General features: G+C 43.6%; 1 protein-coding gene across 2 annotated transcripts in view; it reads right to left on the bottom strand.

The window, feature by feature from the left end:
- Positions 1 to 601: 601 nt before the first annotated feature.
- Positions 602 to 20353, bottom strand: part of DRC7 (dynein regulatory complex subunit 7) — a 38370-nt gene continuing 18618 nt past the window's right edge. For both annotated transcript variants that reach the window (XM_020963765.1, XM_020963766.1), the window contains exons 9-18: positions 17713 to 17785; positions 15971 to 16099; positions 14731 to 14859; positions 10743 to 10963; positions 8609 to 8824; positions 7245 to 7355; positions 4419 to 4529; positions 2326 to 2520; positions 1273 to 1412; positions 602 to 964 (exon numbers count right to left, since the gene is read on the bottom strand). In XM_020963765.1, the coding sequence (XP_020819424.1) occupies positions 871 to 964; positions 1273 to 1412; positions 2326 to 2520; positions 4419 to 4529; positions 7245 to 7355; positions 8609 to 8824; positions 10743 to 10963; positions 14731 to 14859; positions 15971 to 16099; positions 17713 to 17785 (1419 nt within the window). In that variant the 3' untranslated portion in view covers positions 602 to 870. The remainder of the gene's footprint in view (positions 965 to 1272; positions 1413 to 2325; positions 2521 to 4418; positions 4530 to 7244; positions 7356 to 8608; positions 8825 to 10742; positions 10964 to 14730; positions 14860 to 15970; positions 16100 to 17712; positions 17786 to 20353) is intronic.

The raw sequence follows: 20353 nt of genomic DNA, 5'->3' as shown, positions 1-20353 counted from the left end.
TTGGACTGAGAGCTCTTTGAGGGCAGTGACTGTCTTTGGCCTCTGTTTGTATCCTCAGCACTTAGCACAGTGTCTGGTACATAGAAGGTGCTTAATGAATGTTGATTGATTGATTTACTTGTACATTCAGCAAATGTTTAGCAAATATGTACTATATTCTAGACATCATGCCAGGTACACTGTACCTAGGGTGTGGCCTTTTGACTGAGTCCAAGTTTCATAGAACAAATCTTTTCATTAAGGGGATTTATTCTGTGGAGTTTGGCTTCAGTCAAAGGGTCACACTTGAGGAACTGGATGGCCACATGTGGCCTTGAGGCTATAAGTTCCCCACCCATTAGGGGATGCAAAAATAATTAAGACATGATCTCTGCCTGTTCTCATCAAAGCTAGAAACGTATCTGGAAACGTGGAAATGTATCCAGTAGTTTTCAAGATAACTATGGGGCTTCATTTTGCATAGGTGTGGTCTTAGATTTGGAAATTTGGGCTCAGACATGAGCTTGAAGAAAACAGGATGTGGTCATCAGATCTAACCCATAGAGCTACAGGCAAGGAAGGGGAAGAGGAGAAGAGAGTGAAAGATGGAACTCAGGTACCCTAAATATCAAAAAGTTTATTAAGAAAAATTTTATTTCTAGGGAAGCTGAAAGAAATCATGTAAAGAAATGCCTTATTAAAATTTCCAAAATGCAGACGAGATTCCTGATGGGCTCTGAGAGCAGACTTTATCAAAGCGGCATTGTAAATTCTGTAGGATGATTGTGAGGCCAATGAGGGGGGTGGAGAGCTATTTATTGAACATGAGGAGTTAGAGGTGAGGAGCTTCCCCTCTCTGAAGGAGAGGTAATGTTGAATGAACAAGAAATGTCAGACAAACACTTTCAGATACTCGATCAGGCGTGGGTCCCTGTAGAGTTTTTCCTCCAGGGCCAGATACTTCTGTGGGGCAAGTTCCTTGTGTCTGCAAGCAGAAAAAAAGGATTGATTAGTCCTTTATCCAGCAGTTAGAATTGCAGGGTGTTGGGACAAGACACCATAATGAAAAGCAAAAGACTAACATCCCAACTCATTTGCAGAAGCCCAGACCAATGGAGCTAGAAGGTACATTAAAAATTGTCTAGTCTAAGCATCTCATTTACCTGTTGGGCAAACTGAGAGCTGGAGAGGAGAAAAGTAATTCCCCCAAGGACATATACTGAACTCATATGCAGAGCAGGGTCTAATTTTGATTTCATTGGAGGGTCATGAGCCAGGCCAGCCAATCCTCACCTGTTGAGCCGCTGCTCCAGAATACGGATGCGGAACATGGCTTGGGAGCAGTAGGTGAGGTAGGCATCTTCATCCTCCATTGTCATGGTTACCTGGTTTTCTTGATACCACTGCTGCTTCTTCTGAAGCTCCTGAGTCTCCTTTGGGTGGGGGAGGGGGAGAGAGACAGAGACAGAGAGAGATAGTGAGAGGGAGAGAGACAGACAGACAGAGACAGAGAGAGGGAGAGAGACAGAGAGACAGAGTTAGAGGGAAAGAGAGAGGAGATAAAGGTTACAGGTAAAGAATGAAGGAGTCCTTTAGTACCACTTTTATGGGTTTTTTTCCTGTCTCCAATCTCTTACCTTTTTCCTTGGGGATTTCAGCATTTAAGCTATCAATCCTTCTGATAACCTGTTATACAATCTCTCTCTCTCTCTCTCTCTCTCTCTCTCTCTCTCTCTCTCTCTCTCTCTCTCTCCCTCTCTCTCTCTCTCCCCCCTCCCTCTCTCTCTCTCTCTCTCCCTCTCTCTCTCTCCTCTCTCTCTCCTTTCTTTCTCTCTCTCTGTACCCCCATCTTCCCCTCTCTTTCTCCTCTCTCCCATTTTCTCTCTCTCCCTCTTTCTTTTTTCTCTCTCTCTCCTCTCTTTCACCCTTTCTTCCCCTCTCTCTTTCTTCTCCCTCCCTCCCTCTCTTTCTTATTTCCCCCATCTCTCTCTCTCTCTCTCTCTCTCTCTCTCTCTCTCTCTCTCTCTCTCTCTCTCCCTCTCCCCCCTCCTCCCTCTCTCTCTCCTTTTTCTCTCTCTCTGTACCCCCATCTTCCCCTCTCTTTCTCCTCCCTCCCACTTTTCTCTCTCTCCCTCTTTCTTTTTTTTTCTCTCTCTCCTCTCTTTCACCCTTTCTTCCCCTCTCTCTTTCTTCTCCCTCCCTCCCTCTTTTTCTTATTTCCCCCATCTCTCTCTCTCTCTCTCTCTCTCTCTCTCTCTCTCTCTCTCTCTCAACTCAGGTCTTCCTGACCCCAGGTCCAGCGCTCAGGTAGAGGGACTCAGCCAAGGCTCTCCAATTAGGACCTACCTTCTCAAAGCGGGCCTGGATGAGATTGGCCTTGTCAATGAGCCGCTGCTTGAAGTCATTGAGACACTCATCTTTCAAGCGCAAGGCCTGCCATCGGGTCAGCTTCTCTCCAGGAGGGAGCTGCACCAGGAAAGGTGCCAAGTAATCTAGCTCAGCCTCCACCTGGCGCATGTGCTCCTCCTGGGCTTGCCGCTCCTGGGTGGCGAGAGAGAAAGGAAATCACGTTCATCCAGTGATGTACCATTGGGTACATGCCCAGGAGGAAAGTGGCGCTGCTCCTCAGCCGGCATGGGAATCCAAGACTCGCATGACCTGAAAGAGCTAAGAGCTGTCCTTTTCTAATCTGGTCCAGTGGCTTTCAGAGCACACAGAAGCATAGAAACTTAGAATTCAAGAATGCTGAAGCTAGAAGGGACTTAGGACTTAGTTTTTAGACCTAGAGGGGAATTTTATATGTGAAAAAAACACATTATCTAGTTCATTCCCCTACCCCACTCATTTTGCAGATGAGGAGACTCTGGGTAACTTGTCCAGTGTCACAAAAGCAGCATTTTGGGGGCCTTAGTCTGGGAGAATAAGGCCAGAGAAGCATGTAAAAGAACCCAGGATATGAACCCAGGTCTTCTGACTCCTATTTGGGTACTGTGTCATGCCACCCCTCAATGTCTCAAAAACCTTGTTTTATAGATGGAAAAACCGAGGGTCAGACACGTGGAAGTGACTTGCACGTGATTGCCCAGAGAGTCGGGGGTGCAGCTGGGCCAATCCCTTGCTTCCCATTCCATCGCTTGGTATCAAAGATTACCTCTGGGCTGGTTTGTTGCATCAATGTTTATTGGTAATTTCTCTGCTTTTGTCTCTGGTATGGATACTTCACTGTGGTTATTGAATAACAAACAATTGTCAACCTGGGGTGCTCATTCTTTCCATTAATTTGGGTCCTGTGCCGCTCTCTGGGTGTAAGGCAGTGTGTGTACCTTCAAGTGTATGTTTTTATGTACGTGTGTATTTCTCTGTCTTTGTGTGTGTTGTAGTCCCCCCTCCCCCAATTAGGGCAGCAAATAGGACACGAGGGATTCGATCCTCTCTGGGGACTGTGACCACAGCACTGCCAAGTACTGCCCAAACAGGTTAAAACACAATTGAGAAATATTTAACAAAACAAATAAAAATACAATAGCACACAGGTAAGGTTAACATGGTGTTTTCTAAGTCAATATATAGCCAGCAGGGATCTTTATATACCATTTAGCAGGTTCTGTTGCTATTTGGGTTTGACACAGCTGTTGTACAGAACCAGATTGGTCTACGGATCCATGTTCCTCAATGATTTCCGAACCACTTACCTTGTCCACTTGTCCTGCTTAGCCAAGCTTATTTGGGGGAAATCTCTAAGTTCCAAGAGATTCAGCATTCTCCCTCCCTCGTTCCGTTGTCCTAGAACCTGAAGATCTAACTTAACTCCTCCCTGATGAATTTGCAGAACTTGAGGCTAGTCAGGTCACGTCTATCCTAAGGACCTGGGGGGACACTTCCAATGCTGGGCTAAAGATAGGGAAAGGTAAAGAGCCCAATGGAATTTCAGGCAATTGAACAGTATTCGGCTGGCAGTCCAATTGCTTTTTTTTTTTTTTGGGCCTGACAATGTCTCCTCCAGTTGACCTGTCGGATACTGGATCCCTTTGTCACTGAAGGACAAACACGTCTTGGGAAAAGAATCTGTTTTCACTGAGCAACAGGTGGTACTGTGGAAGGAGTACTGGCTTTATATTCAGATGCCCTGGGGCTCTGATGCTAATTACCCTGGGAAAAGTCATTTAACCTTCTTGTGCCTCACTTTCCTCAACTGTAAAAACAAGATAGCCCCTGGGTTCCCTTTTGATCATAGAAGTGTGGTTGTTTGAGGTTCAAAAAATGTCCATGGCTAGATGCATGGACCTACGGGATGTTTGGAAAGGAAGACTAGGGGTTTACAGTCCCTGATCACTCCTGAAATAGCTGCTCTATTGAATAAGCAAGTGACCGATGAAGGCAATTTCCCAGTTCCATTGTGGATTGAATGGCACCCTGGCCACCCTCAGCCTGCCACCTACCAGGGCTTCACGCTGCTCTTTGCTCTTCTCATTCCTTTTGGTGTCATAGATGGAGACGGTCAGATTGTGAGTATCTTCCTCCTCCTCTCGGATTTTCAGGATCTCTAGGACCTTTTTGGAAACACAAAACCTGCTGAGACATTGAGATCAGTGGTCTGGCTTCTCTTTTTGCCTAGGCTTTATCAGGAGATGGAGAGAAGATCACAGCTGGGCACCATGTCACGTCTTCCCCCAGTGCCCTTTTGTTGTAAAAGGAGATTGATGTTACAGGAGGTGGCTTCCTTTGCTGAGGTTACTGTGGTTTGTGGCTTGTGACTCATCATCCATGATAACCCTAACCCTAGAGCTTCTCATTATAAAGACCAGAAAAGAACGGTCACTTTTCAGGTGCTAGCACACCCAGAAAGATATAGAATTGTAGAGGGGGAGTCTATTCCACACTGACAACTCTCCCATAACACCACCAGGCAATTCTATATGGAAGTAACTCTTTCTATATCAGTTCTGTCAGGAGTATCTCCGCAGAAGAAAGCACCACCATTCTATGCAGGGTAGGGAGTGACTGACTTTTCTACAACTTTCTTATTGGATTACTCAAGCATTTCTCAGGTATCTGAGGAGTTTTTGTTTTTTAAATAAATTTTACTGATGCTTTGGTTTTTACATTTCTGGAAATGCTCCCCCTTTATGTCTTTGAATTGAGCTCTCCAGTGTAAATGTAAACTCTTCAGTGTAAACTCAGAAAAATGGCTGAGCAAAAATGTATCTGACAATGCGTGTGAAATTCTGCCTAAGGAATCTCCTTACGTCTCTGCTGAGAGGAGGTAGGTATGTTTCTTTTTTTTAAAAAAATAATTAATTTATCTATTTTTAGTTTTCAATATTCACTTCCACAAGATTTTGAGTTTTAAATTTTCTCCCCCTCCCCAAGATAGCATGCAATCTGATATAGGCTCTACTTATACATTCATATTAAGCATATTTTCACATTAATCATGATATAAAGAAGAATTAGAACTAATGGGAGGAACCACAAGAAAGAAGAAACAAAACCAAACAGCAAAAGAAAAGGAGAGCAAATAGTATGCTTCCATCTGTATTCAGACTCCAAAGTTCTCTCTCTGGATGTGGATAGCATTTTCCATCATGAGACTTTTGGGCTTGTTTTAGATCCTTGCATTGCTGAGAAGAGCTAAGTCTATCAGTCAGTCATTGCACAACGTGGCTGTTATTGTGTACAATGTTCTCCTCATTTCACTCAGCATCATTTCACATAAATCTTTCCAGGTTTTTCTGAAGTCTGCCTGATCATTATTTCTTATAGCACAATAATATTCCACTACATTCATATACTGCAACTTGTTCAGTCATTCCCCAATTGATGGGCATCCCCTCAATCTCTAATTCTTTGCCACCACAGAAAGAGCTGCTACAAATACTTTTGTATCTGTGTGTTCTTTTCTCGTTTTTATGATCCCTTTGGGATACAGACCTAGAAGTGCTATTGCTGGGTCAAAGGGTATGCATAATTTTATAGTCCCTTGGGCATAGTTCCAAATTGTTCTCCAGAGTGGCTGGATCAGTTCACAACTCCATCAATAATGCATTGATATTCCAATTTTTCCACATCTTCTCCAACATTTGTCGTTTCCCTTTTCTGTCATATTAGCCAATCTGATAGGTGTGAGGTGGTACCTCAGGATTGTTTTATGTTGCATTTCTCTAACCAATAGTGATTTAGAGCATTTTTTCATATAACTATTAATTTCTTCCTCTGAAAACTGCCTGTTCATATCCTTTGACCATTTATCAACTGGGGAAGTAGGTATGTTTCTTGATCTGTTGTCTGGGACCATTTTGGTTCAGTGAACTCAAGAGTGAGTAAAGACTTTTTTTGAGAAGTGGCTATTTTGGCTAACTCTGAAAAACTTGTGGAAGGAGAGGTCTTTGGAGGTGTGATTTAGAAGCACAGTTTAGCAGGAAAGAGGAGAGAAGCTGGTTCAAGTATATGAGTTGATTTGGTCAGAGTAGAGACAGAGAATTGAATAGACGGAGCCATGAGGGGAGCATTTTGAATGACAAGCTGTTGCTAAGCACAAGAGCAGAGAAGAATAACAGTATTGGGACAGCTGATTGAGAGCTGGAGAGATGATAAGATGTCATGGTAAAACACCAGATGGAGGGTCAGGAGTCCTGGATTCTAATCCTAGCCTTGCCACTACTTTCTGGGTAAAATTGAGCAAACTGCTTCATCTCTTGTGGCTTTAGTTTTCTCACCTGTAACATAAGTAGGATGGTTGTACTAGGTGATTTCTGAAGTAATTTCCCAATCTAATATTTTATGTTTGCACGCTCTTTACATTTGCTTCCAGCTCTGAGTTTTATAGTATTTAGCTCTGAAATTCTGTGTTCAAAGGTTCCTTCTAGCACAATCTCTGACATTCTCTGTGTTAAGGTTTCTTTTAAGTTCTTAATCTGAGGTCCACAGAGAGATTTTAGAGGGTCTATGAACTTGGGGGAAAATCACATCTTTATTTTCACATCTAAATGAAATACAGACTTCCCTTACATTAGGAATGTAGGCAACAAAACATTCTGAAAGGGGGTCCATAGGCTTCCCAGACAGCCATTCCCTAGGGGTCCACAACTCTGCCTCACTTAAATCCAATTCACAAGGAAGTCAAGACATCATCTGCAATGTCATTGGCCCCCTTTGAAAAAATGAAGGTTGAACAACAACAACCTAGCCTGAGGTTCTTTAAATATGCACCTTAACCTCATGAGCCCCAGTGCCACCTTCCCATCTCCCAGACAGGGGATCGTTACCTCCATTTCAGATTCCCAGACTTGGTGTTTGGATATCCTTTCTTGATTCTTTAACTCCATCATCATCTCATACTGGAATAGTAGCTTCTTGGTGTGTTCCCGGGGTTCCACCTGGAATCCCAGTGATGGTGATGAGAGAAAGAGCAAGAATCTAGCTCTGGTCCTCCTAGGATATGTTCTGAGTTAAGTCATTGCATCTCTGTACCTTGGTGTCTTCATGCGCCATGCCCATCCTCATAGTGGAGGTCACAGGTGATTAATGGTAATGCCACCAGCAAGGCATGCCTAGCATGAACTTAAGGGAGGCAGATGCCACCACACTGTCACCATTTATTCCCTCACTAGTTCCCTTTATTGCAATGCGTGTCAATTAGGGTGGAGGTGATTGGTTGGCTTATCTAAGTGGCCTCTTGCTGGATTGAAATTAGGGAGGGTGGCATCATCCAGGTTACAGTCCTTGAGCTCCTTGGGAAAAGGAACTGGACAAGAGGTTGAGGAACTATGACTATTTTATTTTATGGCTGTAATTTAGAAGGGCTTTACTCTGCAAGAGAAGAAGTGCATATCACTCCTCTCATCCTCAAAAAGAAGGCAGAATGAGGTGGCCAGGGCTGAACTTCAGGATTCTGTTTAAGAGCTTAGCCCAGACTTAAGAGCTAGCCCAGACAGAATCATCAGAAAAGAAAGATATAGGCTGCTTGCCTGTCTGCCTGCCTACCTATCTTTGTTCGTCTGTCTGCCTGTCTGTCTCTCTGCCTGCCTGCCTACCTGTCTTTCTGTCTGTCTGCCTGCCTCTCTGCCTGTCTTTCTGTCTGTCTGTCTATCTGTCTGTCTGCCTGTCTGTCTGCCTGCCTACCTGTCTTTCTGTCTGTCTGCCTGCCTACCTGTCTTTCTGTCTGTCTGTCTGCCTGTCTGTCTTTCTGTCTGTCTGTCTATCTGTCTGTCTGCCTGCCTACCTGTCTGTCTGTCTATCTGTCTGTCTGCCTGCCTACCTGTCTGTCTGTCTGCCTACCTGTCTTTCTGTCTGTTTGTCTATCTGCCTGTCTTTCTCTCTGTCTGCCTGTCTGTCTGCCTGCCTACCTGTCTTTCTGTCTGCCTACCTGTCTGTCTGTCTGTCTGTCTGCCTGCCTACCTGTCTTTCTGTCTGCCTGTCTGCCTATCTGTCTTTCTGTTTGTCTGTCTGCCTGCCTACCTGTATTTCTGTCTGTTTGTCTATCTGTCTGTCTGCCTGTCTGCCTGTCTTTCTCTCTGCCCACCTGTCTGCCTGCCTACCTGTCTGCCTGCCTCCCTACCTCTCTTCCTGTCTGCCTGCCTGCCTGTCCTCCTGTCCGCCTGCCTGTGTGTCTGTCTGCCTGTTTCCCTACCTCGTAGGAAATACACATGTCTGGAGTCATGATGATCTTGTTCCCTTTGTTGTCCACGTCATTACTCTTCTGGAACTCCCGCTTTGAGGTAGTGATGTAATCCTCCCTGCAGTGGTACCGAAGAAGAATCCGCTCTTCCGAGACCACAAATATGCGCTCGGCTACATCATCATCTGCCAGTTGTTTCAGGTTTCGGTTGAATCGTTCTGTGATTTTCTAGGGGAAGAAACTGGAGGGTGGGAAATTGTGGAAAGGACAGTAGCCAGAGCAATTGTTGTTGATTTCTCTGCATCCCTCCAACAGGTAAGGTGATGCTTGGAGGATAAGAGCTGGGGTTTGTGGGAGGAGGAAGGATTCAGGGACAGGGATCTGGGATCTCTTTAGTCGAGGGGAGTGTGTGTCAAAATCCAATCAGCTATTTAAAAGCCACATTAGGGGCAGCTAGGGGGCACAGTGGGTAGAGCACCGGCCTTAGATTCAGGAGGACCTGAGTTCAAATTCTGCCTCAGACACGTAACACTCACTAGCTGAGTGATTCTGGGCAAGTCACTTAATCCCAATTGCCTCACCAAAAAAAAAAAAAGCCACATCACTTTTATTCTTCCTTGACTTTTTCTCACCCCATTTTTTTCTTCTCTTCTCTTCATTTGTCACAGGTTGAGACAAGAAATTAATAGTGTCAAGGTACATACCAGCTAAAGAAGGAAATGGAAAACTATTCCAGTATGTTTGCCAAGAAAACCCCAAATTGGGTTACAAAGAGTCAAACACAACCGAAATGACTGAACAACAATGAAGGTACCAGAAGTGAAGGAGAGATGGCTTGGGTCGAAGAGGATTAAGGGGCCAGAGTGGCAGGTGGTGATAGAAAATCTTAGTCCTTGCCCAGATCAACATAATCCCTTCAACCTTCCACTTCAAATGTTAATGTGAGTGCCTGACAAGGTGGAGTGTCAGGAACCAAATTTTAATTTACACTTAACAACATTAATGATAATGATTAGCACCCTGTTCCCAGAGCCATTGTGAGGATAAAATGATATTTTTAAAGCACGTTGCAAATCTTAAAGTGCTATGTATATTACAGCTACTATTCTTATTGATTCTAATTAATAGACACTCTCATGTCTGTAGCAGCTTATAAAGCACCTTCATCACAATAGACCTATATAGTCTGCTTTCCAAGGACCATCCAAGAAAAATCATCATTCATCACCAGGAGACTAGTCACCTCATAGTGCTATTTGGCCATGGTAGATCATGAAACAAAGAAAGAATATAAAATGGCATCTTCCCAATCTCATGTGGCCCTCTTTGGCTTCTACAATGATGGGAGCAAAGTAGCAGAAAAGCAAATGGAAGGTAAGCACCATTTTTAGACTGACTACATTAACATTAGCTTAACTATTGTTGTTATTCAGTTTCAGTTGTGTCTTACTCTTCATGACCCCATTTGGGCTTTTCTTGACCAAGATACTGGAATGGTTTGCCATTTCCTCCTTCTTGAGGCAAACAGGGATAAGTGACTTGCCCAAGGTCACACAACTAGTAAGTGTCTGAGGCCACAGTTGCACTCAGGTCTTCTTGACTCCAGGCCTGGCCCTATGGTGCACTCTAGCTGCTTCAGTATACAGAATACGATATTCTTGCACAACGACCAATGAGAGACATACAATAATGGGAGGAAATGAAGGTAAGGTGGAATAATGGAACGAGAGATAGATCTAGAGTCAGAGGCCTGTTACGCACTAGCTGTGTCACATTGGGCAAACCACCTTCCCTCTTTGGGCCTTGGTTTTCTCATCTTTAAAATGAAGGAGGTTGGACTTGATAACTTTTCAGGTCCCTTTAAGATCCCCAAATCTAGAATCTCAAGTGGTTAATGTAAGCATTTTTTAACAGTTGAGGAAATTGAGGCTTAGAAAGTTTGAATTTTTACCCAAGATTGCTAGTGTGAGGCAGAACCAAGACTCCAGTTCAGGTCTTCCAATGCGCTCCACCATACTCTACTGTGCTAATATCGTTAATATCATGATTATTATAATGATCGTCATTATCCTTATCATAATTAACAATGTGATAGGCTCAAAGGTAAGGGACAACGGCATGCTACAGGCCTAAAGGAAGCTCCTACCAACAGGGGCCGAGGGTTAGAATCTGCACTGTTGATGTTAAATTTCTTGGTCCGGATGCCATAATCAATATGTCGGTAGGCAAGGAAATCTAGCCTCCCCTCATAGTACTCCGTCATTGATCGGGAGGTCTCAGTTCTCTTCACGAGGCCATCCACTCTGGCCAGATAGTAGAATTCCATTGTGCGTTCTGTCTCTGGAATCATGTTCTTGTAGATATGCACTAAAAGGTGAGAATAAGATATGCCATAGTCATTGTCAGAGGCCTTCCTGCTTAGCTAACGGTTCACTTCCCCTAGGACTTTCACTTGGAAGACCTTGTACTGCCGGCCTAGATATCCTGGTGGATCTGGGGAGGACTGAGTTAACTCCTTTCACTCCTACACCACAGAATGGGATTGTGGAGAATGATAAAGTTCTGGTGCAGACCTGGGGCTATTTGGGTTAACTTTGCCTCCCCCCACCCCCTGCCAGAGGGATTGATCTGGGGCCCAGCTGTGACTCAATGAACTGAAAGAGCATCAAGGCAGGTTTTTGAACTTTGGCGGGGAGCTCCTGAGACCCCAGGGAACTTTGTTGCTGACAGCTTTTAGCTTTATTGCTGGTGGCCTTTATGTTTTTTATATTCTAGAGCTTTTTAACTCCCCTGGAAACTTCTTGCAGGAGGCGGAGAAGAGGAAGGTTTTGAATACGTTATTATTAAATGAATTGCTTGTTTGCACCTTTGTCTCTGAGTGACCAATTGCACCATATTGGGAACTCAAATACCTGGGAGTTCTTTAAAGATAGAGGAAGGTACCCGAATCTGCATGGGATGTGCACTAACCTCAGAATTAGGTGATTGGGGGCTACAGATATGGAAACGGGTTCATCAGGGATTCTGCTGATCCACTTGATGAAATTATAAGGCATGGTCCTTTGCTTGGAGGCATCTGAGGGGCACCTACCTCCCCATGGAGGAGAGCATTGTTTCATTGATGCTTGTGGAGAGAGCACATGGGACTCTCCCATTTGGTTCCCAGGAACTGAGGCTGCTTCCCAGATGATTGTCAGATGGGAGTCAATGGGGGTGTTCTCATGTAGAAGAGCCATATCTCCTTTCCTGTTCTGCATAAAATGAGTTGGCAGGGCCCTCCCCAAGAGGGGAGTGGAGTGGGGAGGAACAGTAAGGGATTACTCTCCTCTTCATCCTCACACTCCCAACCCTGGGGCAGTTAATGAGCACTTCCAGTAGAAATACACAGCAGAAGTAGACCTGTCTAGGCCTGTTTTGACCAAGGAGGTGATTCATGGACAATTCTGTGAACTCCAAACTCCTGTGTAGAAGTAGGGACTTGAGGAGTGGTCTTGTAGATAATCCCAAGCTGGAGAAATCCTGAGTTCAGAAACTTGAGTACTGGTCTTCTAAGGGGAGAAGTGTCTATCATAGAGGAGAAAGAAGAGGATGGCCAATATGGCCCCCATGGCTGGATGACTAGAGCCATGTCATGATGGCCACGACAACTATATCTTGTTACCTCATCTTGCCATTGCTATGAGTTTCATAGCAATACAGTCAATAGCAAGAGGAATTTTTTTGTTTAGCATCCTTCAGAGAGTGTTTACCTTTCAGACGGAGTCTAATGGACCATTTGAGTACTTTATGTGTTTCTGTATCGGTTCTGTATTGCTTCTGTGTCCTTCATATATTGTGTATTATCTATGGAGTGAAATAAAGACTGTCCTACCCCTAACATGCATTGATAATCTTCATGCCTACACGGGAGATGGGCACTGTGTTACTCACATTTAGAGATACTTAGACATGAGTTATATCATGAGTATAATATTTAGAGATTGTCTTCGAGAACTCCAGGGGAGACCAGTGTACCAAAGTGATACAACTGGGACACAACCGTCCCTTGTGTCCTCTCAGCAATGAACCTGCTGGGTCAGGTCCCCAGGATTAGACCTAGCTCATGGATCAGAGAAAAGAAGCCCTGCTTCTCAGGTCATGATAGAGATTCTTGAGGCCATGACAAGACTACAGAATGGACAAGACCTGTCTTGGCAGTTCCAAGTGCAAAAGACCTGGGAGTTTTAGTGGACAGCAAGTTCAAAATGAGCTAATGAGATACCAGGTTGCATTAGTGGAGTATGTGTTTTCTACTATATATAATGTATGTAATATATAATAGAGTATATGTATCCATGGAGAGTGGGTAACTAGGTGGTATAGTGTACAGAGCACTGGGCTTGGACTCAGGAAGACTCAACTTTATGAGTTCAAATCTGGCCTCAGACACTTCCTAGCTGTGTGACCCTGGGCAAATCATTTAACCCTGTTTGCCTCAGTTTCCTCATCTGTAAAAAAATGAGCTGGAGAAGGAAATGGTGAACCACTTCAGAATCTTTGCCAAGAAAACCCCAAAATGGAGTCATGGAGAGTCAGACGTGAATGAAATGATCCAACAACAGTAATGGCAAATTAATGGACCATGTGATGTCTGGACAGAAAGCCCCACTCTTCTGTCTTGGTTTGACCACGTTTGGAATGCCATATCCAGTTCTGGAAAGTGCACGTTAGGAGATATATTAACAAACTGGGTCAGAATTTAGAGGAAATGCACTAGGATGGTAAGGGACTTGAGACCTTGTCATGCGAGGAACGAAGATCATTGGATTTTACACTTGGAAAAGAGCAGAGTGGGCCTCTAGTTCAATGAATGAGGAAACTGAGGCATGGAGAGAGGAACAGACTTGCCCAAGGTCACGAAGATAGGTAAGAGGCAGAGCTGGGTTTTGAAACCAAGTCTTCAGACTCAAGATCCTATGCTCTTTCCATTGCGCTATGCTCTGGGATGGTTAGCCTGTAGAAGACAATTCTTAGAGGAGGCTCTTTTTGCTATCTTCATATACCTGAAGGATGCTGTTTGGAAGAGGGATTATATTAGATTTGTTCTGGTTATCTCCAAAGAGCAGATGTAGGACCAATGTGTAGAAGATACCAAAAGGCAGCTATAAGGAAGAATTCCTGATAATGAAGGCTGTCTAACAATGGAAAGGGATGCCCCCAAAACAGTGAGTTCTCTGTCACTTCAAGTGTTCAAGCAGAGGCCTGATGGCTCCCTCCTCTGCACTGCCTTCCCCATCAGGTATATTCTAGAGGGGATGCCCGAATGGTGGTGGAGTTTGCATCAGATGACCCCAGACATCATTTTTCCTCTCTGAGGTTCCATGATTCTAGGTTTCCACCTCTTTGCTCACCCCTTGAGCCCATAAACCCAGCCCCATGAGTGAGTAACCCTTCTTCCTTCTTCTCCATGCCTCACCACTGGCTTTCTGCACTTTCTTTACCAGCCAGGCACCTTTTCACTTTCTTCTCTTTTCAGCTTCCCCTCATGTATTCTCTCCCGCCATCAGAATGTCATCTCTTAGAGAGCAGAGACAATATTTCTGCTCCTATTAGCATTCCCAGAACTTAGCAAAGTGTCTGGCATACAGGGATTGCTTAATAAATGCTTGTTAACTTGAATTGGCTCTGTAATGTTTATACTTGCCACACCCTACTCTGGATCCAATTCTTAGGACATATTCTTGGGAATAGGGGCCAAGTACTTGAGAAATTGGGGGGAAGTGCTTTTTGATCAGCAAAATGATGAGTAAAGAAGGCACAGGATTTGGAGTTGGGAGCTCTGGATTTGAATTCCAGCTCTGCCAGTTAATATTTGTACGACTTGACCTCATTCTAGGCCTCAGTTTACCCATTTGTAATAATATGGGAGTTGGAATAGATGATAACTAAGGTCTCTTCCATCTCTAAAAATCCTATAAATATTCCATCTTTCTTTATCTTTGCCTCTTTCACCATGTCCCCATCCACTGACTTTGCTATTTGAAGGTCCTTGGTTGTCCCCTTAGGGACATTTTAAAGAAATGGAATGAAACTTTGAGAACCCTGTAAACTTTGAGCTTGTAAGGGTCCTAATGTAGTTGAGGAGAGTTGTGTACCTCGCAGGGCAAGGAAATGCCCTGGCTTGAAGTATTCGGTGGTCCAGTTTGAGACTTTATCCACTTGTCTCATCTCTAACAAGTCTTCTCGGTTCTTGTACCATTCCCTTATCTCCACGACCTTGTGACCTGATCAGAGAGGATAACAGTAATAAATGGCATATGATTTAGAAGCAGCACATGTATTATCTCATTTGATTCTTATAATAACTTTCAGTGGTAGATACTACAGATATTATTATTGTTGTTATTATTTCCATTTTACAGATGAAGAAATCAAGGCTTTGAGAGGTTAAAAAAACTTGTTTGGGATCACAAAGCTAGTAAATGTCAAAGGCAGGATTCAAACTCGGGTCTTTTTTGATTCTAGATCCAATGCTCTCTTCCTACCTGTCTGCCTGCTCCTTCTTAGTCCCCTTTGTTGGATCATCTTCCACGTCATGTCCCCTAAACGTGGGTGTTCCCTAAGGCTCCGACCTGGCTCTGTTTCTCTTTTCTCTCCATGCTTTCTAACTTGGTGACCTAATCAGTTGCCATAGATTTAATCACCATCTCTATAGAAATGACTTCAGGATCTGTATATCCAAACCTAGACCCTCTCCTGAGACCCCGTCTTGCATCACAAACTACATTTTAGACATCTCAAACTGGATATTGTATAGGCATATAACCTGTCCAAAACAGAATGTATTCCCCCCTTCACAAATTGTCCCTCCTGCAAACTTTTCTATTACTGTTGAGAATTTCACCATCCTTCAAGTCCCCTATGTCGCCTCATCATCTTGGACTTACCCTCACTTAGCCAGCATAGACAATCAATTGTAAAGCCTTGTCATTTATATCTCTTCAACATCACTTGGATATCTATCATTCTCTCTCTCTCTCTCTCTCTCTCTCTCTCTCTCTCTCTCTCTCTCTCTCTCAATCTATCTACCTTCTGTCTAGTATCTATCATCTATCTACCTATGCTTTCTCCCCATGAGCTCCTTCAGATCAGGGACTGTTTTTCTTGCTTTCGTATGTATCCCCAGTGCTTATCGCAGTGTCTGGGGCATAGCAGGCACTTAATAAATACTTGTGGAATTGCCTGCTTGCTTGTTCTTTTGGCTGCATCCTAGCATTTCCAGAATCCACTTGCCTCCCAGAGGCTTAGGGGCCCCAATCTCATTGTCTTTCTCCTTGCTTCTCACTTGGCCTGTGAGGTCAGTTCCCCTCCCCTCTCCCCATCCCCACTCCTCACAGTCCACGTTCTCATAGATGGTGAGGCGAGACACCAGCCCATTGCCATTCAGGTATGGAGTCCACTTCTCCAGTTTGGCCTGCTTGTACTGGATCACCTTCTTCCCGAGGGGACAGCGGGTCTCAAAATCTGAGTGGAGAAGAAAGCAAGACACCTTCACATATCTTAGTGGGAAGTTTGGCCAGCCTTGTGCCCCTCCTCAACCAGAGTCAAGCTCCCTGGTGCCAAGCGGAGATTTTAGGAGTTAAGAAATTGGGAAAGGAATTACGATGTTAAACAAGAAAAAAATGAGCTAGAAGAGTGTTTGATGACACCATCTTGGTCAGCCAACTAGGAACCCATAGAAAGTGCCTACAGCTTTATCCTAGAATTCAAAGAATCTCTGTTCAGTTGACTTAATAAAGAATCACCTGCTGCCATTTGGCCTACTGTATATGAAATGGAGTTAGCACAATTCATTATATTATTAATGATAGCAAGAATGTCTTTCATCTTCTCTCAACCCCTCTCCCTTCCCCTCCAATACTTTTCCATAACTGGCTCTCTATTTAGCTGTTGTCTAGTGAAAAAAATCCTACTCTGATTTCGATGTCACCAGTTTTAAGCCCCTTGGATGGTTAGCTGACCATAGCATACCCCTCCTACTCAATGAACTCCGGGGGATATTACTTCTAATATCAAGTATGAAGTTCTCTGCTTGGCATTTAATGTTCTTCCAGGTCTGGTCCCTTCCTGCCTCTCTCATACATTATTCCCCTTCATGCTTTCTACACCTATTTACTGTTCTTTAAACAGGATTCTCCATCTCCTATTTCCCTGGCTTTTCATTGGCTATTGTGCACGCCTGGAATGCACTCTCTCTTCATCTCTTCCTTAGAATCCCTGGTTTCCTTCAAGCCCTAGCTCAAGAGTCACTTTCTGCAGGAGGCTCTTCTGGATCCCCCAGCCACTAGGGCCTACTCCTCTAGCGTTAACTGGCATTTACTTTATTATCTACTAATATGGACTTTTCCCCTTTTTAGTGAACTCCTCAAGGACAGGAATCATGTTTTTGCCTCTTTTGTCTCTCCAGTGTTTATCACAGTTTCAGGCCCATAAAAAGCACTGATAAGTATTATTGATTAGTTGGTTGATTACATCATCCTAGGAAGGTTCCAACTTCTGATGAGGCAGTTCAGCACCTACAAAGTTCCCTTCTTCATGATTCCTTAAGTCCCAGCTGCCATGTGAAGTCTTTGGTGTTTTGGCACAATCCTGCCTATATATGACTAGTCTATCCTTGGAGCTACAGGGACCAATATGTGCCTTCTCTCCCTGCCTCCTATAGAAAAGCCCCTTCCACTTAGCTTCTGACTTGAGCACAGCCAGGGTTTCTAGAAAAGAGCCAGAGGGCCTACTGGCCTTTTTCTGGGTGTTACTGGGGCCCACCAGAACCATTTTCATCTTGTGGCAGATATATTTGGAGCAAGGATGTGGCCACCATTCTGTATGACAATAACCAAATTATTTTCATCAATTTCCTTCATAGGTGGCCACAGGAGGGGGGTTGGGGATAAGTCCCACCTTCTGGTGGGACAATAAATATGGAGGGGAAACAGATTTTGGATTTAAAGTAGGAGCCTGGGATAAGGCTGAAATCAGATCAACATTACCCTGGTAACCACTGAGACCCCTTATTGGAGTCCAGGCAACTGGACTTGTCTGAGGAGGTAAAACCAGCCAGTCACTGAGAAATCAAATACCTTTTGGTGATATGCTAATCTGTTCCACCCACGAACCGGGCATATCAAAGTTATTTTCCTCATCTTCTTTGTCCTATGGAGAAAGAAAGTGATTTCAGCCAGGGTGGCCTTCAAGTTGGGTGGATTTTTTAGGCTCAGAGAATTTAGAGGGGCAAAGGACTTTAGAGATCATATAGTCCAACCCGCATATCTTGCAGATGAAGAAACTAAATGCCAGAGAGGTGAAATAACTTGCAAACAAAGTATTCAGAGCTAGAAAGCATCTCAGGAATCATGCAGTCTAGGGCTTCTTAAGGTTGTGAACTTAAAACTTTTTTTGATACCTGTATTTCAATATAAATAGTTTTGATTGTAATTCTATATATTTTAATGCATCTTAAAACATGATAGATAGATCAATAGTTGATCACTTTTGGGGTGATGTCAGGCTCCAGCAGATCCTTTGTCAGTTAAGGACAGAGATACTCTCCTCTCCCCTTCCCCCTCTTTCTGAGAATGATCCATATGTTTCAATAGACTCTTAAAGGTTCTGTGGCACAAAAAAATATTGAGGATCCCTGGTCTAGTCCAATCCTTTTGTCTAACAGAGTAAGAAACTGAATCTCAGAGAGGGATCACAGATCTAGTTCTGGAAGGGTCATCAGAGGCCATTTGGAAGTTAAATGACTTGCCCAAGATCACAGCTAGTGAGGCGCCTACCCTGTATTTATCTACGCCCTTGTGATCTTGCAGTTGAAGGTTGCCCCCCAACCCAATAAGTGTGCAGGTGCTAATTTAACCCTAAAAATGAGATAAATGGCAGCTATTATTATTATTATTAGGCTCCTGATTCACCACCTGGGCCTCCCTTTCTTTACCTGTAAAATGAGGGGGTTGGTTTCTAAAGTCTTCTGAGTTCTAAATCTATGACCCTAAATCACTTAACCTTTCAAGGCCTCAATTTCCTGTTCTGTTAAATGAGGCAGTTGGTCCAGAACATCTCTAATGTCCCTTCCATCTCTAAATCTATAGTCCTGGTACACTGGCATTCACCCCGAGTTCTGTCTCCCATCATAAGGCTGAGCTTCAGTAATTCAGTAAAATACCCAGTTAGTTTTCCTCCTAATCAAGGTGACAGGTTAAGGGGTAGGGGTAGGGGGAATGGTCTAGACTTGTGATTTCAGTAGGAGGGGGAACCTGATGCATGCAGGGGAATCATGGGACTTGAATCCAGGACTTCCTGACTATAAAGCCAGCTCTATCGACTTTATCATTCAATAATGTGTCCTGACTTTTGAATGAATTGGATTTAAGTAAGGCATAGTTATTCACTCTCTCTTCCAGAGACATGGAAATCCAAATGGCCTGGAATATGGTGGATGACCTCGCTGTTGAGATACAATAAAGTAGACCATAAATGGTTTAACATGTATGACACCTCACAACCAGCAGGGAGCAGCCTTGACCTAAAGTTAAGATCCCCAATCTTGAACTATTTTAGTAGGCTTAACACTCAGAAGATTTAGAGCGAAGGGACCTGAGAGATAGATTAGTCCAACCCTTCTCATTTTATGAAGAAACTGAAACCTAGATTACCTAGGTGACTTGTCTGTGATCAAGAATGCATTTCTTGAACATATGCAGCCATGGCCTGGCTCTGAAGAAATTTCTCCTACCCTCTACTCATTGTTTTTCAGTTCCCCCTTTATGTGTCATCTTCCATCATCAGAGTATAAGGTCCTTGAAGGCAGGGGCTGTCTGGCTTGTATTTGTATCCCTAATATTTAGCACAGAACCTGGCACACAGTAAGCACATAATAAATGCTCTATCTAGCTATCCAATTTTTTATGTGTCTATCAGTCTGTCCCTCTACCTGTCTGTCTCTCTAGATCTCTTTGTCTTTTCATCTATCTATCTATCTATCTATCTATCTATCTATCTATCTATCTATCTATCTGCCTATGTATGTACGTATGCATACATGTATGTATGTATGTATGTATCTATGGAGCTGACATTCCAAATCCAAATCCTCTGACTTCAAATCCTACTTGAGGTTGGGAATTCTATGAAATCACACTTGATGGAGGGTCCTATAAGAAGCACTATGGGCATGTAGAAGAGAAATAATTGGATCTTACTATTCAGAGAAAAAAAAGGACAAAACCATGATACAAGAAAAACAGGACAGGGTAGGGGCAAGAGACACCTGAAACACATGCGTAATTGATGACAGCTTAGATGGTATTGTTGTAATGAAACAATAACAAACATTTATTAAGTGCTTACTGTGTTAGCCACTGAAGGATCCTTACTAACTGGGTGGCTGAGGGATTATTGGAACGACTAGAATAGGTATTCGTATCAAAGGGCTCATCTCCATCCCTGACTTTCCTAGCTTTATTTGCCCTAAATTTTACTTGGTATAATGAAAGGAGCCCTAGAACCTATGAGTACCAAGGAGGCTCAGGATTCTAGTGCCATAGCTGCCACTTACTATCTGTGTAATTACGGGCAAGTTCTTTATTTCCCCTCTTGGTACCTCAGTTTCCCCATAAGTAAAACGACTCTCTTCTGTCTCTGAGGATCTGTTATTTCCACCTATAGTTATCTTTAGCTATAGTTTTGTTCCCCAAACTCAGGTTGAGGGATATTGGTTCA

The sequence above is a fragment of the Phascolarctos cinereus genome, unplaced genomic scaffold, assembly GCF_003287225.1.
Source record: "Phascolarctos cinereus isolate Bilbo 61053 unplaced genomic scaffold, phaCin_HiC Scaffold_2;HRSCAF=192, whole genome shotgun sequence".
Classification (NCBI taxonomy): domain Eukaryota; kingdom Metazoa; phylum Chordata; class Mammalia; order Diprotodontia; family Phascolarctidae; genus Phascolarctos; species Phascolarctos cinereus.
This window is presented reverse-complemented; position numbering and strand designations above follow the sequence as displayed.